Genomic DNA, 16,604 nt, shown 5'->3' with positions numbered 1-16,604 from the left:
TGTTGTTGGATACATTGCAGATAACAAGCGCATCAGCTTGCAATACATTTTCCACTTGCTAGCACAAGCATTTAATGTGTTTGAGCTAAACTCTTTTGTATGCTCTTAAAATGCAGCCATGAAGCTGCTTGCAGAGATTGTATTAAAGTGTGTGTTTGTGTGAGGACTGTATCAGTCAAAAAAATGACTTGCTTGTAAAAAAAACATTTGATGCCAAGAATAACTACAATTCCCATATTAATCAAACTTTAAGTGAGCAGCTTATAGCCTCAATTATGATATATTTAAGATACAAAATACCAGAATGTGAGACTTTCTGAATTATTGCCAGCAGGTTTCCGCAGCATATTTTGTTGGGTATCATGCGTTAGTTATTTTCTGTATAGAATGCGTAGCAGTATTTTAAGGTGGGGTACGATTGGGGTCAGTAAGCCAGAGAGGGGATAGGAAGTATCTTGAACATGCTATCTTTCCAGAAGCACATACATAATGCATATTAATATTTGTCCTGAGTGTTAGGTTCTATAGAAGCTTTATTTTCATTAAAAACCTTTAAACAGCCTTTTGGATCTCCATTTTGAATTTTGTCTTTTGGCTGCTTGCTGTTGAACAGAAGGGAGGGGAATAAAAGAGGAGGACATCGACTTGGATGATATTTTTATCTACGAGGATGTTTGTGCCAGCTTTGGGATATGTCACCTAACAAGTTATTTTCTATTCAGGAGGCAAAAATTGCAGTCTCCAGTCGGAGCTTTTAACTTTTTAAATTAATTATTCTTTAAAGATAATCTTCTTGAGAAAATACTCAGAAGTATTCCCACACTACCCATATGCACCTTTAAGGATATCAGTGTCTCCAAATTATCTTAGAGCCTATAACGGAGGCTCTTGGATACAGCTACTGAATATATACCTGAAAAGTAATGATTTAGTTATAGGTTTTGATCATTTTTGGTTGCTAATATTATTAGTTTTTGCCTAATAGTCCTGTTAAACTGGAAAGAGATAGCTGTCAAAGAGACAGCTTTTGAAAGTTAATATTTACACTGAGACCCTTTGTTCTGTTAGAAGGATTAACATTTCAGATAAAACTTTTTTTTTTAGATACTGGCTTAACTATTTGCATATTTCCAGCATTTTCTATTACAGATTTCCAACACTTAACCTGTTTTTATTTCAGATTTCAGCATTCATCATTGCACAAGGGTGGGGAATGTGTTTTGACTTTATGCAATAAACCTCAACAAGTCTTATCATTTACTACTTTTGCTACGTGTAATGCAATGTGCCACCCAGGTATTGCAGTTTTACAAAGCACAGTCCTGGGCTGAGGGAAATCATGGCATTGAACAATGGCAAATCACACTCACTGCATATTTGCAGTGTGCAAATATACTCTCTGTTAATTTATGACAAAATGGATTTTACTTCGATTAATAATCAAATTTTTATATCTATTATGACCAGAAAAAAGATACCTGTATTTTTATCAGTGTATGTGTATATATACAGTAGAATAAAACTTAACAGAAGAATTGAAGCCATTGCCTACAACGTTGGCCTAATGGATTTTTGATTAACCTACAATATATTTGTCAAGTCTCATGAAGTGTAAACCTTACATACTTAAAACTAAATGTGCAAACAAAGGTATAGTTGACATCTGTCTACACATGCTGACAAGTTTAAAAAAGAATACAAGAGACCAAGTAAAATCTTGGATAGAACTATAACATGCAAAAATAAGAACTTTTGATATTGAAATTACTTAAAATTTGGAGCACCTAAACAGGTCATTTGGCCTAACTAGCTTATGCTAGTCTTTAACGAGCCTCCTCCCATCCTACTTCATCATCTATACATATCAGTATATCCTTATATTCCTTTCATCCTTGTACCCACTAAGCTTCTCCCTAAATGCATCTATGCTAATTATTATTATTGTAACCACTCTGGGTAACTAAGTATCTTCTGGATTTATTAGTGACTGTCTTATATTATGGCCTCTGAATTTTTTTAATGTCAATTTATACTTAAAACAATATGGAAAGTCTGGTTCTGCACATGATGAATAAATGTCATTGCAGGATAATAAAGATTTTGATGTAGAGGTTTTTACATTTTGTTTTTTGCACTGAACAAATGCATGTCCTATATGTTTTGTTTTGAATGCTGCTGGGAACCTGCCGTCACAGCTTCAATTCTTTTTCTGTTCCTTTTTCTTCTCTGATATATGACTTATGTTTGGAGTACAGTGCCTTTAGACCATTCCATATTGCACCCAACTTCCCATCCTTCTACATAAGCCGAAACACTGAAGGCCACGTTTAACCCTGCCCACCCGGTGTAAGCTGGGCAGTTAAAATCACCTGGGAAAATTGTTTGATAATGTCCTTCACCTTTCAAGCTTTAGCCTATTCTTCTAAGCAGGTAGAAAGACTCCTGCTTGGCAACCAGTGAGGTGCTTATTTAAATATGCAGATCAGGTTGCGATGATATCATCGTATCCAACAGATATTTCAATTAGTGGCCTGAGCAGGGAAGCAATTGTGACTTTCCTGCCAGGTGAACATGGAAGGGGAAAGAGGTAGGGCCAGAAGAAGCCAAAGCAGGTAAGTTTTTTTTTAAACTTTATTTTGGTTTGTTTGTGGGACCAGGGGAACAAGAGTACCCCATGAGAAACATTTAGGCATCCATTATCTCAGGTCCTCCTACCCATCGATCACAAAGCCCTGCCCAAGTTACATCCCCGCAACATAGCTGAATGCCAGTGACTGTTCTGCCTGACAGTCTGCTCTTTATCAACCTTAGGTTCCTGCCGATTTCAGATGGGCAACTGAAAAAACACCCAGGCCTCTCTCTGTTGAGGTTCGGAGGATTTGCTATCTACCTCAACCCGATCCTATCTGATACTGTCCTCGTCAAAATCAAGCCTTCAGTGTCAGCAGAAATTCAAGTGTGGATGCCAGCTCAGTTCAGCCCAATCTTTCCCATGTGATAGCTAAATGTGCATGCAACCAACAAGAGTTATTGTGTAGCAATCAGGAGCTATAACTCTGCCTAACTTTTTTACTCACCTTTTTTTATTCGCTCCCTTTTCCTAGTGCCCAATTTCTTGATGGGAAAGTTTAGCACTGCCATTGTCAGCTTACTGCGATCAATTATCTTGTTAAATAATGAAGGTCAAGCTTGTGACTTTTCTGTAGAGTACTGCAGCACACTGGGCATTAATGCAGTGAACTATCAGAGGAGCTTGTTTTTTTTTCTTGGAGGCAATAATTGATTTGAGAGTTATGCAATGGTACTAAAATTTTCAATCCAGCTATATTAGTTTTTTTTAAAAAAAAGCAAACCATTGCCAGAGGGATCTGTCTTGCCTTTAAATATAGATTTTTGTCTTCAAATAGAAAATAGAAGTAAAGATTGACAGTGGACCAATATGAAGTTGAACCTATTCCAGAAGCCTTTGGGGAGTAAACACCATTCCACCGATGCTTTTGATCTCTTTTCTGCACCTCCAAAAAAGATGTAGTGCTGTCTAGTTCCTTCCTCATTGTGTTTAATTTCCCTGTTAATTACAGATATTGTTTCTATTGAAAGAGAAAATGCATTGTAGGTTTTTTGAAGTTCTCATGTGATCAACGAGCTTTAAATAAAAATAATTCCAGTCATAAATTGGAGTTTGTAGATCATGGCGATCTATGATGTGCAACTGACTTTTATTTCCCCATTTCCATTTACAGTCCACTCAAAAAATCAATGCACGTTGGACAACAGAGGAGCAGCTACTTGCAGTACAAGGTGGGCTTCATCCAAAGGCCTGAATCTGAAGCTGTGATTAATTCAGAGCTCTTATTCAATTGCCACTTTAATGGTATTATTGAAGCAATCAAAAAAAAACCTAAGGCCCCTCAGGAGTGTTGGATTTTTCATAATACTCAGACAGCAGCAATTTTAAGACAGATTTTTTCTAGAATTCAGAATTTTTTTTGGATAGAACATTATTAGTTCTAATAACATTCTATTGTTAGTAATACTTTTATTTGCCTTTTATGTCAACCTTGGCCATTAGAAAGATTGACCGATGCAAATATATAAGCTCCCTGCTTCAAAGATACGAGAAATATTCATTGCATTGGTGAATGTTATTTCAAGTGAGCTTTTATGAGATTTTAAATCGTGTCGAGCAACAGTTCATAAGCATGTTTTATGTCTGCCTTTCTAATGAGCAAAATGTATACAAGTTGATCAGAATCTTGGGACATTCATAATTATTATGACAGGAATTCAAAGCACCTTTCCTGAGAAGAGTAGGTTATGAACCTTTTTTGTTTGCACAATATTTTAGGAGCATTAGTGTGTAAAAGCAGTATAGTGCTCAACTTTATTGTCCCAGGATTTTATTAATCTTGCCCAGAGCATTAGTTTAGGCAATGAAGTTAGCTTCAAATTTGAGCTAGACAGGGAAGCTACCATTTAGGTTCCTGCTTCCTTTTGCGATCCACTGATGTACTGGAAAATCTCTGCAGATATCTAGTGAGAACAGAATCAGGCTCAGTTGTGATGCATTTCAAGGTCAGTATGTGGGCTAACACAAAGGGTGACCATTTGTGCCTAAGCCTTTACATCAGATGGTCATCTTTTAGTTTACTGCTATGATATTTTTCTGTTTCCCACACCAGCTAACCCTTGGTCTCTAAAGTAAGATTTTCAGCTGCCGAATTATGAGCATTTTCAGCTTGGGAGCACCTCTTCCCACTTCAAACTGCGATGAGATTGCACAAATTATTTTTTTTGCTGCAGTTCTAACCCAGCAGAGACCTCTTCCAGTTACTGTGAGCAGTTTCTACCAACTAGTGTGAACTGGATTTGAACCTAGAGGTAAAGGCCAGTGCCCAACCAATTCATTTCCACCACTCCTTCATTTTTTAATAGTAATACCCATTTGTAATTTTACATTAGAGTGTGCCATATCTCTTAAAAATAAATCTTCCAAAAATTAACTTTTTTAAAAAGTTTTATTATCTTTCTCAATTACTGTTTTTGCTTTCAGTCTTAGATTGGGGAGATTTAGTAATCTTGAGTTTAAGAAGTTTAGCATTGATAGACATGGTCACTTCACTAGAGATGCTTTAGCTTTAAGTGGGTGTGCTAATTCAGCTCCCTCACACTTTATGACTTACTAACTCCTCCAATACAATTTGCCTGATGATTTTGGGACTTCAGTATGTCCTGAACTTAAAGTTAGAAACAAATATTAGAATTGTTTTTTTGTACCTGTTCTATATACCATATTATACACACACTGTAGAATTATTTAAGAAGGAAAAGAATGACACTAAACATCTGAATTTTATTAGCATGGAAAAATACAGCTCTTTTAAAACCAAGGATTCTTGTTTCATTGAGCAATATGATTTAAAAATAGATAGAAACTGTGGTCCACTGAAATAGTGTTGCAACTAGAACATCAAGACTGGCAAGTTAACAAGTCAAATAACCCAACTTTCAGGACTGCATCTGTGTGGCTGTTGTGTAAGTGAGAAGCAGGCACTCTGTCTTTTGCAGTCAGCTTTTAAAAAAGAGCCCTTTCCATTAGCAGCACTGAAGTTGTGCTGTACAAAAGTGTTTTGTTCTTGTATTCCTCCACATCAGTAATGAAATAACAACACATTCAGGTAATTATTCACACTACTCACTTATGTGAAAATGTGCTTGCTTTCTGCTCACCCCTCCATATATCATGTGCATTGACTATTTTCCTAGTTTTCTATTTGGATGTTTACAGCCATTCCCCTCTTACTGCTTCATTATTGTGAGAAGAAATCGCAAGCTAAAAATGTCTTATGTGACTGCAGGTGTCCGTAAATATGGGAAGGACTTTCAAGCCATTGCAGACGTAATTGGAAACAAAACTGTTGGCCAAGTGAAGAACTTTTTTGTTAACTACAGACGTCGTTTTAATCTTGAAGAGGTCCTACAGGAATGGGAGGCAGAGCAAGGAACACAAGAATCAAATGGAGTTTCTCCCACACCAGGGGAGGAAGGAAAGCCTACTTTGATTTCCGTTCCAGCAAAAAGTCCAGATATAGAAGAGGAGGTAGTAAGTTTTTCCACCCTTACACTTAAACACTGCAAATACCTTTGTTTCTGTTGTAAGGGCAAATACTAAGGGCCGGATCTTCACAACCGAGGCAGGAGGATCAATATTTCCCAACCCAGCAGACCCATCTTAGCAGAAAGAGCCCAATGGACCCAATTATCGCACCGGATGTTGGAGGGATGGTGGGCAGTGGTGGGTGTGCAGGATGGACTTGGGGCTGCCACCCTCAGAAGCATATTGGAGGTGGCCGTGGGCAGCCGAGTGCCAAGACAGGCTGTTTAACTGCCCGTCTTGGTTCTTTGGGACTTAGCCCCACTTTTTTTATATTTTTGGCCCTCTAGCCCTTGATCCTCCCACCTCTTCACACATCCACCCACTCCCCTTGCCCTCGCCAATCCACCCCACTGGCCCCTAGTATCTTCCATGCCAACCCATGACACTACCATGCCCATTCACCCATTATATGCTTGGTACAGAATCAGTGAACTTTATAGTAACAATGGCATCTGTGGAACTACTTAAAAACCTATTCATAATTTTCTTCAAAAAAGCTGCTATTGTTACAACCTTATAAAAGTGTCAATCAGCCACACCCTTAAAGTAAAAGTAACAGAAGCTGTTAACGTTTGACACTACTTTATCTTGTACAAATAAACGTTGAGCCATTGACAAACAAGATCTTTGAAAAAAATAGATTATTATAACATCATTCAGCTGTCAATCAGGCAGAGTTTTCCCCTCTTCCCAGCTGTGTCAACAGAGGTAATTGTTTTATGGAAGTCTGGGCTCAGACTAAAGCCTCATTATGCATGCTTGGCTAAGAGCCAGACTCCCATAAAAGGATTACCTCTGTTGACACAGCTGGTGAGGAGGGAAAACTTTGCTTGACTGATAGCTTAATATTATAATAACTTATTTTTATTTGATCTCTTTTGTCACTGGCTCGGTGTTTATTTGTACAACATAGAGGTGTGAAGTGCTTATAGCTTCTGTTATCAATAGGGCTAGGAACATAGGACTTAGGAGCAGGAGGTGACCATTCGGCCCTTTGAGCTTGCTCTGCCATTGCAATAAGATCATGGCTGATCTGGTTGTGGTCACAATTCCACTTTCCTGTCTGCTCTCCATAACCCTTGACTCCTTTGTTTATCAAAAATCTGTTTAACTCTGCCTTGAATAAGTCCAATAATCCAGCCTGCACTGCTTTCTGAGGAAGAGAAATCCACAGACTAACGACCCTTTGAGAGAAAAAAATTCTCCTCATTACAGTCTTAAAAGGGAGGAGGCCACTTTTTCTTAGACTGTGTCCCTTAGTTTTAGTCTCCCCCATAAGTGAAAGCATCCTCCTGGTTTCTACCCTATCAAGTGCCCTCAGGATTTTATGTTTAAAAAAGATCACCTCTCATTCTTCTAAACTCCGATGAGTATAGGCCCAACTTGTTCTTAGGATAAGCCCTTCACCCCAGGAATGAATCAAGTGAACCTTCTCTGTACTGCTCTAACCCAATTATATATTTTCAAATAAGGAGACCAGAATTGTGTACAGTATTCTAGATGTGGTCTCACCAATGCCCTGTACAGCTACAGTAAATCTTCACCTTGCAATAAATGTCAACATTCCATTTGCCTTCCTAATAACTTGCTTTAGCTACATACTAACCTTTTGTGATTCATGTACCAGGACACCTAGATGCCTCTGTACCAGTCAATCTCTCCCCATTTAAATAGTATACTGCATTTCTATTCTTCCTGCCAGAGTGGACAAGTTCACATTTTCCCACATTGTCCCCAATCTGCCAAATTTTTGCCCACTCATTTAACCGTCTATATCCCCTTGCAGGCTCTCTACCTGTTCTTGATGACTTAATTTCCTATACATCTTGGTGTCATTGGCGAATTTAGGTACCATGCATTCGGTCCAAATCATTGATGTAGATTATAAATAGTTGAAGCCCCAGCATTGATTCCTGTGGCATTCCACTAGTTACTACTTGCCAACCAAAAAATGGTTCCATTTATTCCTACTGTCTGCTTCCTGTTAGTTAACCAATCCTTTATCCATGCCAATATGTTACTCCCTATACTATGTTCTCTTGTGTAGTAACCTTTGATGTAGCACCTTATCAAATGTCTTTTGGAAATCCAAGTACGCCTCATCTACAAGTTCTCCTTTATCTACCTTGCTTGTTACTTCCTCAAAAGTCTCTAATAAATTAGTTAAACACAATTTCCCTTCCACAGCCATGTTGACTCTGTCTGATCAAATTATGGTTTTCTAAATATCCTACTGCAACTTCTTTTAATAATGAATTCTAGCATTCTCCCTATGTTAGGTTCGCTGGCCTATGGTTTCCTGCTTTCTGTCTTCTCCCTTTCTGAAATAAAGGTATAACATTAGCTGTTTTCCAATTCGCTGGAACCTTCTAGAATCTGAGGAAGCTAGCTTTCTCTTATACTTAACTTTCTTTCTCTTTATTATTCTGTTTAGTCATTCCTTGCTGGTTCTTAAAATCTGACTTAGCACTAATCTTTGCAGATTTGTAGTGTTTCTTTCAATTTAATATTATCCTTAACTTGCTTATTCAGCCATGAATTATGCATCCTTCTCAGAGTCTTTCTTTCTCACTGAAATAAACCTTTGCTGAAAGTTATTAAATATCTCCTTAAAAGTTTGCCACTGTACCTCTACTGTCCTACATTTTAACCTAGTTTCCCAGTTCAATTTAACTAGCTCTGCCTTCATACCCTTGCAATGACCTTTTTTCAGGCTTAAAACACTAGTCTTAGACCCATACTTCACCCCTTCAAACTGAACATGAAATCCTATCATGTTATGATCGCTGTCACCCACAGGCCCCTTTACCATAATGTTATTGAGTAATTCTGTCTCTTTGCTCTTTCCCACATTGAGGATAGCATGCTCCCTGTTGGCTCTAGAACATATTGCTCAAAGAAATTGGCCCACATACACTCTACGAAGTCATTTTCCAGGCTAGCTTTGCCAATCTGATTTGTCCAATCTACATGTGGATTAAAGTCACCCATGATTATTGTGATACCTTTCTTACATGCCCCATTTATTTTTTCCTGTATACTCTGTCCTACAGTGTAACCACTGTTAGGGGGCCTGTAAACTACTCCCACAAGTGCACTCCTCCCTTTCCTATTTTTACCTCTATCCAAATTGATTATACATCTTGCTCTTTTGAGCTAAGGTCATCTCTCACGGCAGTACTGTTGACATCTTAAATTAACAGAGCTACCCCATCACCTTTCTTAGCTTGTTATCTTTTTGAAATGTCAAATGGTTTTCAATATTCAGGTCCCAGCCTTGGTCACCTTGCAACCATGTCTCCATGATAGCTTTCAGGTCATACATATTTATTTCTACCTGTGCTAATAATTCATTAATTTTGTTACAAGTGCTGCATGCATTCAGATACAGAACCTTTAACCCAGTTTTTTTTTTTTACTATTTTTAAAATCTCTGGTCCTATCTACTGCTGCACTTAAGTGACCTCTCTGTCCTTTCCTGCCACACCCAAATCACTACCCTGCTGTAGTATCTTATTGTTACCCTTTGATTTACTACATCTCTTTTCACACAATCCCTTCACCCCCCTCATCCCCACCGACTATTTAGCTTAAAGCCCCCTCCACCACCCTAGTTTCCGACTCACCAGGACACTGATATTTAGTTTTTAAAGAAAATTATGTATGGGCGGCTTTTTAAGCAATTCCACACATGCTGTTGTTACTATAGTGTTCATTGGTGTATACTTCGGAATGGGCATGAAAGTGCCATGAGTTGGCTTGGAAAGTATGAGGGGCCAAGGGGGGTGTGGGTGGGGGACAGGAGTTGGCATAAGGTTGCATGGGTAAGGCCTTTTGATCTTGCCTTTCAAAAGGTTCCCAAATTCAGGCTATGATTCTTGACTCCACTGAGGGACTGTGAACCACAAGTCATGGAGAAGCTGGTCCAACTCCTCAAAAAATGCAGGGGTCTAGGAGACATCTACCCCTACATTGGAGCTTGTCAGTTTAGGAATGCAAGCTAACCGTTCGCACCTTTATTCCACACCACTGAAAATTGTAGGTGCTGAGAATAGGGGCGGGAATCACGAAATCTGGCCCCACCTGCCATTTTTAAATAGCTCCAGAGCCCTTGGAACTCTGCAACAACCCAGCCCAAAGTATTTTACTTTACCAAGGTTCTTTCTGACACAATCACAATATGTTTATTGAAAACTAAATAAGCATATTTTATTGCTGATCTGATAATTTGGTGGATAACATATTTTAGTGAAGTTTAAAAAGTTGAGCAGCCTGAAGGTAACAACAATAATTAAAAACTGAATAACAAAAATAAGTTGATGCACATAATTTTGCAGAATAAACAAAAACCATTAATTAAAATGTCTCGTTGTAGATGTTAGACATGACGGAGGGGTTGGGTTTCTGTTCCTGCAATTACCAACCCCCATTTTTTTGATGTATGTTCTTTCATGGGATGTAGGCGTCACTGGCAAGACCAGTATTTGTTGCCTATCCCTAATTGCCCTTGAACTGAGTGGCTTGCTAGGCCATTTCAGAGGGCAGTTAAGAGTCAGCCCCATTGCTGTGGGTCAGCAGTTGCATGTAGATCAGACTGGCTAAGGATGGCAGATTTTTTTCCCTAAAGGACTTTATTTGGAGAAGTGCCTTTGTGTATTATGACCATAGGCTTGCCATAGTCATGTGACATCTCATGTCACCCTTGGTGTACGAAGGGTTGAGAGCAGAAGCCATTTCGTCCACCGCTTGCAACATGTTGTCAGGAGTGTGCAGCTGAAATTGAGGGGATTTTGATAGCTATAAACGAGCCAGCAATTGTAAGAAACAGCAGAGAATCCTTAAAACTTCAGTCTGCAACTTCGTACAAGACATTGGTCACTGGGTAATTCAGCATAGCTTTGAATATTCCAGTACCTTCACCTATTGGGATGAAGGCAGATTTAAAAATAAATTGGAAATTCTTCCAGTCTCAATGGCAAAATTATGAAATTGCCGTAAAGTTAAACAAGAAATCTGAACAAATAAGAGTATCAACTCTGTCAACAGTGCTGGGGAAAGAGTGCTACAATCTTTATTGCACTCTAGATCTCACTGAGGAGCAGAAAAGCCAGCCTTGTGAAATTTTGGAGGTCTTAAGGACCCACTTTGAGCCCTTGTGAATACTTTGTTTTCAACACCAGAGCTCAGGAGGAGGGGGAGAACATTGAACAGTATGTGACTACATTGAGATGCCTAGTTAAATCTTGAGTTTGAGCAGCTGAAGGATGATCTGATCAGAGACAGATTTTCTTAGGAACAAGAGATCCCTCCACGAGAGCACGTCTGAGGGAAGGGAAGGCTACTCTGACGAAAGCTGTTGATGTGCGCAGAAGCTCTGAAATGGTCAATCATCTGTATGATGGGAGAACTGATGAGGCTTTGCACTTTGCTGAGAGGGAGTTCAGGCCTTCCATGTCCAAAACAATGGAGAGAAGCAAGAACTGTTTGCAGAAGGGCCAGCCGAAAGATCAAGGCTGGAGTACGGGATGTAAATGTTATGGAGGACACAACGCAAAAGAAAAAGAAGTATGTCTGGCATGGGGAAAGCAGTGCTTTAACTGCAAGAAGCTAGATAAATTTGCATGCCAAGTATTTTGCTGGGAAGAAGAAAAGCAAGCCTATAACGATGGTTCCTGAAGAGATGTCGATGAACTAGACAAATTACGCCACACCCTAGAACAGGTTGGCACCTTCAAGCCTAAAGGAGAAAAATGCTTTGGACTATTGGAATGATGACTGCAGAAGGAGAGTATGAAGTGTCAGATAGACACTGGTGCTAAGTGCAACGTCATGAGCTTCGCGGACCTGCATGAGGTTGCGCAAGATTGTGACCTAAAAATTAAGCTGTCAAAGGTAATGTTGAGACTATATGGTGGAACATTGCTCACCTTAAGAGGGCAAACTAAGCTGAGCCACAGTAATGAAGATCATCTACAATTCCAAATAGTAGACACTAAACAAAATCCACTCATCTCAGCTGAAACAAGTCAAGATTTTGGGCTGATAACCCTCCATGTACCAGAAGAGATTTGGAAGTGTTTCGCATGGCACAAAACCATTTACTGCTTACTAAATCCTAAAAATTTACAAAGATGTTTCACAGGTCTTGGATGTCTTCCTGGTGAATATCATCTTGAAGTAGATGAGATTATGCAACCAACTCAGCATCTTCCGAGGAGAGTTCCAGCTGCTCTCAAACACAGCCTGAAAGACAAGACAGGAGAGCTAGAAAAGATGAGAATAATGAAGAAAATGACAACTCCTACAAACAGGATTAGCAGCATGGTAGCAGTGAAACAATTTGGAAAGCTGGCAGTGTGTAGAGATCCAAAGGACCTCAATAAAGCTTTGAAGAGATCTCTCTACCCCATGAAAAATGTTCAAGAAAATTTGCCACAACTTGCCAAGGCAAAGGTCTTTACTGCCGTAGATGCGAAGGATGGATACTGGCAAGTGAAGTTGGATGAAAGCAGCAGTTTCCTGACTATGTTCTGGATGCCATTTAGGAGGTACAGATGGTTGCTGTTGGGAATTTGGCCATGCTTCGGAAGAGTATCAACACAGACTGCATGAGATAGTCAATGCCCCTCCAGGAGTGGAAGCAATCATGGATGATCTGCTAATCAGTAGATGTGGAGATACGATGGAAGACGGCATCGCAGACCATGATCAGAATCTAGAGAGAGATTGCCTGATGAACCTGAAGCTGAATAAGAAAAAGTGACTGAAGTCAAGCACATAGGTCATGTAGGACAGCGAAAGGGGTTTGCCCTGATCCTGATAAGGTGAGAGCAGCAGCAGCAGAGAATCAACAACCAAAATATGCAAAGGTGGTGCAACGATTTGTTGGATTTGTAAACTATCTAGCAAAGCTCATGCCCCAGTTTGTCATTGGAGTGAACCTCTACGCAAACTCACTGCAAAGGATAATCAGGGGTATTGCTGTACAGAACAAGCAGCAGCTTTCACTTGCGTGAAACAACTAGTGAAGACAATGCCAGTGCTGAGGCACTACGATGTTGACGATGAGATCATCCTGCCAGCGAGACAGGACTTGGAGCAACCGTCATGCAGCAATGAGAACCAGTTGCATTTGCATCCAGAATGTTGACGCAAACTGAACGAGGCCATGCAGAAATTGAGAAAGAGTTAAATAAAAATGCTGGAAAAACTCAGCAGGCCTGGTAGCATCTGTGGAGAGAAACAGAGTTAACATTTCCATTACAATGTGACTCTTCTTCGGAACCCGCCCCAGCTTTGGATTTCACCCCACCTTTCTTCTGCACCGTCCATCCTCCAAAGCCCTGAAGTAGGACTTGAACCAACAATCTTTTTACTCAGAGGCGAGAGTGTTACCAACTGAGTTATGGCTGACATCCTTCTGATATCAGCAGATAAACAGAAGCCTTGTTCTACATGTCAGTGCAGTAAATATAAAAATGCTGCGCAAAGTCCCATCAGGTTTCTAATTTAAAGTAGAATAGGTACTTATGTCTTCAGAAACTGATAGGAAACAAAATTGTGGATCTTGAGCACTGTAAACTTAAAGTTTGGTATAATTTGTACGAGTAAGTATGTAGCATTAATATTTTAATAAAGTTACATCTGATGAAGATCTAGAAGCACTTGTGCTAATACACTAATGAACTACTGTATTTCAAAATTGTAGTTATCAAGCTGTGCTAATTTAACTGTCTGTAAAGGGTGCTTGTTTTTCAGTAAGCTATGGCTACCGTTTCCCCTTATTTCTCTTACAGGTTCAACCTCCTCCAGCTTCTGGCCCAGCACCTCCAACTCCAGTTACTGTAGCTGTTACATGTGTCGCTACCTTAAACCAGCCTCCACCACTGCTTCGACCAGTGCTTCCTGCAGCTCCTGCTCTTCATCGTCAACCACCTCCTCTCCAGCAACAGACTCGATTTTTACAGCCAAGACCTTCCCTTAACCAACCACCACCCCCACTAATTCGTCCAAGTAACCCTATTCCACCCCGTTTGAATCCTAGGCCAGTACTACAGCAGCCTCCATCACTGATTGGAATTCAGTCTGAATCACAGTCTTCATCTTTACATTGACTTAGTTTTTTCTTTGCTTTATGACCTAAAACAAAAAAGTTAGCTTGTGTGGCTTTGTTTAACTGAAGATGCTTCACATAACCCAAAATTCACCAACTAAGAAGAATGTTTCACACTATCTAATTGCATCTTGATGTACTCCATCTCTGCGAGTTCTACGTTTTGGGTGAATTGAACTCCTGACAACACAACAATTTAAATTAGATGATTTATTGTATATCAACATATCTTTTTTGTACAGAAAAATAAAAGCCAGTAAGATTGACACCTGAGAAACTTAAAAATATTTTTAACACAATTATTTATGAAATTTGATGCACCACAGCCCTTGTTTTATTGCCCTGTATTAATTTATTATATTTGAAAATACAGTATTCAGCAAATAAAGGCGAAAACATCAGGAAACATTTAAGATTGTATTGTGTGAAATACAGTCTTTTGAAATTGTATTTTTTATGGTTAAAACTTTTTGGACTTGACAGCATTAACTCCTGGTTGTACGAGTCAAAAACTTAGTCCCAAGGAAGTGCACTTAATTCAACTTATTTCCAAAATAGGTATTTTGGTTTGAAACACCAGTTGGTAAGATTGAAAATTAATCTTAATTTGTTAAATGTTATCAATTTGCTGCATATAATTTCAGCTTTGAATTTTGTAAAATGGTTAACATTGCCGAAAGTGAAATAGTTACTGCATTTAATTGGTTTTGATACCAAAGAGGTGCACTTGGTTTAGGAAAACTCCAGATAATCTTCTTGTTAATTAACATTTCAGTAATGTTAAATGCCTGTTCCCAGCTTATCAAAATCTGTCATTACTCCTACCTTTTTAAATATCTATTTATAAAATGATTAATAATTACTGAAATGTGGCAATTGCTGCATTTTTGTAGCAAACATATTTTAAATTTCTGATAAATATTAAATGCATTTCTTATAAATTAAAGTGATTTCCTCATAGGATACAAGTAGTGAGTCCTGTTCGAACTGAGATGATCATCACTAAGGGTACATTCATCATGCTATCAAATCAGTACGGTTAAAGTTGTTGACAATGATGGCCGAGAATAGGTCCTAGAACAGTTATTTCCAAGCCAGTAGTTTGTGGGTCTGAGTTGTAAGGGTGTCCTTCATAGTGCTGTACACCTTGAGTGTGAACTTTTTCAGTTTTCATTCTAGCCAGTACACTGAACAGTAGAGTACAATAGGATACTTACTGTGAGGGGAAAGTGACTAGGCTAGCACAGGCACCATTGCCTTACCCTAAAAATGTGCCTCCAGTTGGCTGCTGATAATAGACCATTAACTATGATCTTGTATTAGAGGACAGTCCACAGAATCATGCTTCCCCAGCAGGAGACTCAAATGTGCCTTGCGGGGAAATAGAGGAGGCACGGGTGTGGAGGTTTTTCAGATAGTTACTTTTTATTAAAAATGGCTTGAGACTGTAATTGGTATGCATTAATTCTTTTTTTCCGTGTAAGATGTTTGAAAATACTAAAATGAAATACTGTAATTTGATGTAGAAAATAGCACAAAGAAGAACCTATAAAACCTCAAAGTACTTTAGTTTACTGTACATATTGACATGAATTTTGTCTTATTTTAGTTTTCGTTTTCAGTTTATAGGATGTGTAACAACTGTGCATGTACAGTCAGAGCTCCCTTATTTATCTGTTAAGTCAGACATTCGGCATGTATTTTAAGCAGTATTTTTAGTGTAAGAAATTGTGTGCTTGCTCCTTTGCTGTATTAAACTTCTATCTGGAAATGCTTTTCTTTTCGTATTTTCTAAAGTTTTGTTTCAAAGACTTGGAGTTAATGCATTGTTATAATTGGACTTTACTTCGTTAGGGTCTATTGTACTCCACAAAGCATTAATCCTATTGATGGAAATTTGTTAATGAATATTGCAGGGAGAAATAGTTTCCAAGTTCTTGTAGTTTTGCTTGAGGTTGGCCAATTTTGTACTTTGATTCACAAACATTTATTCAAGACAAACACATAAGCAAGGCAGGGATTAGGGCCTGGAGTTTCTATTATATAATGCATGTGGCACAGAAACTTGCCATTTGGCCCAATAGGCCTGTGCCAGTGGTTATACTGTCAGGAGCTGTCTCCAGCTTACTTTACTCAAACTATCAATATATCCTTCTAGTCCTTTCTCCCTCATGAAATTACATAGCTTCCCCTAAACATCATCTATACTTTTTATCTCAACTATTCCATGTGGTAGCAAGGTTCCACATTCTAACCATTCTCTTGAGTAAGGAAATTTCTCCTGAACTCCTTATTCGATTTAGTAATGACTATTTTATATCTGTGGCCATAGCT

At 38.8% G+C, this 16,604-nt stretch overlaps 1 protein-coding gene across 6 annotated transcripts in view; it reads left to right on the top strand.

Annotated features, from left to right (window-relative positions):
- Window positions 1–16,041, top strand: part of rcor3 (REST corepressor 3) — an 84,016-nt gene extending 67,975 nt beyond the window's left edge. For 4 of the 6 annotated variants that reach the window (XM_041216946.1, XM_041216954.1, XM_041216993.1 and 1 more), the window contains 3 exons: window positions 3,744–3,801; window positions 5,859–6,103; window positions 13,954–16,041. In XM_041216946.1, coding sequence (XP_041072880.1) covers window positions 3,744–3,801; window positions 5,859–6,103; window positions 13,954–14,271 — 621 coding nt within the window. In that variant the 3' untranslated portion in view covers window positions 14,272–16,041. The remainder of the gene's footprint in view (window positions 1–3,743; window positions 3,802–5,858; window positions 6,104–13,953) is intronic. The other 2 variants (XM_041216963.1, XM_041216973.1) reach the window with 1 other exon arrangement.
- The last annotated feature ends 563 nt before the right edge of the window (window positions 16,042–16,604 follow it).

The sequence above is a fragment of the Carcharodon carcharias genome, chromosome 2 (genome assembly GCF_017639515.1).
Source record: "Carcharodon carcharias isolate sCarCar2 chromosome 2, sCarCar2.pri, whole genome shotgun sequence".
NCBI lineage: Eukaryota > Metazoa > Chordata > Chondrichthyes > Lamniformes > Lamnidae > Carcharodon > Carcharodon carcharias.
This window is presented reverse-complemented; position numbering and strand designations above follow the sequence as displayed.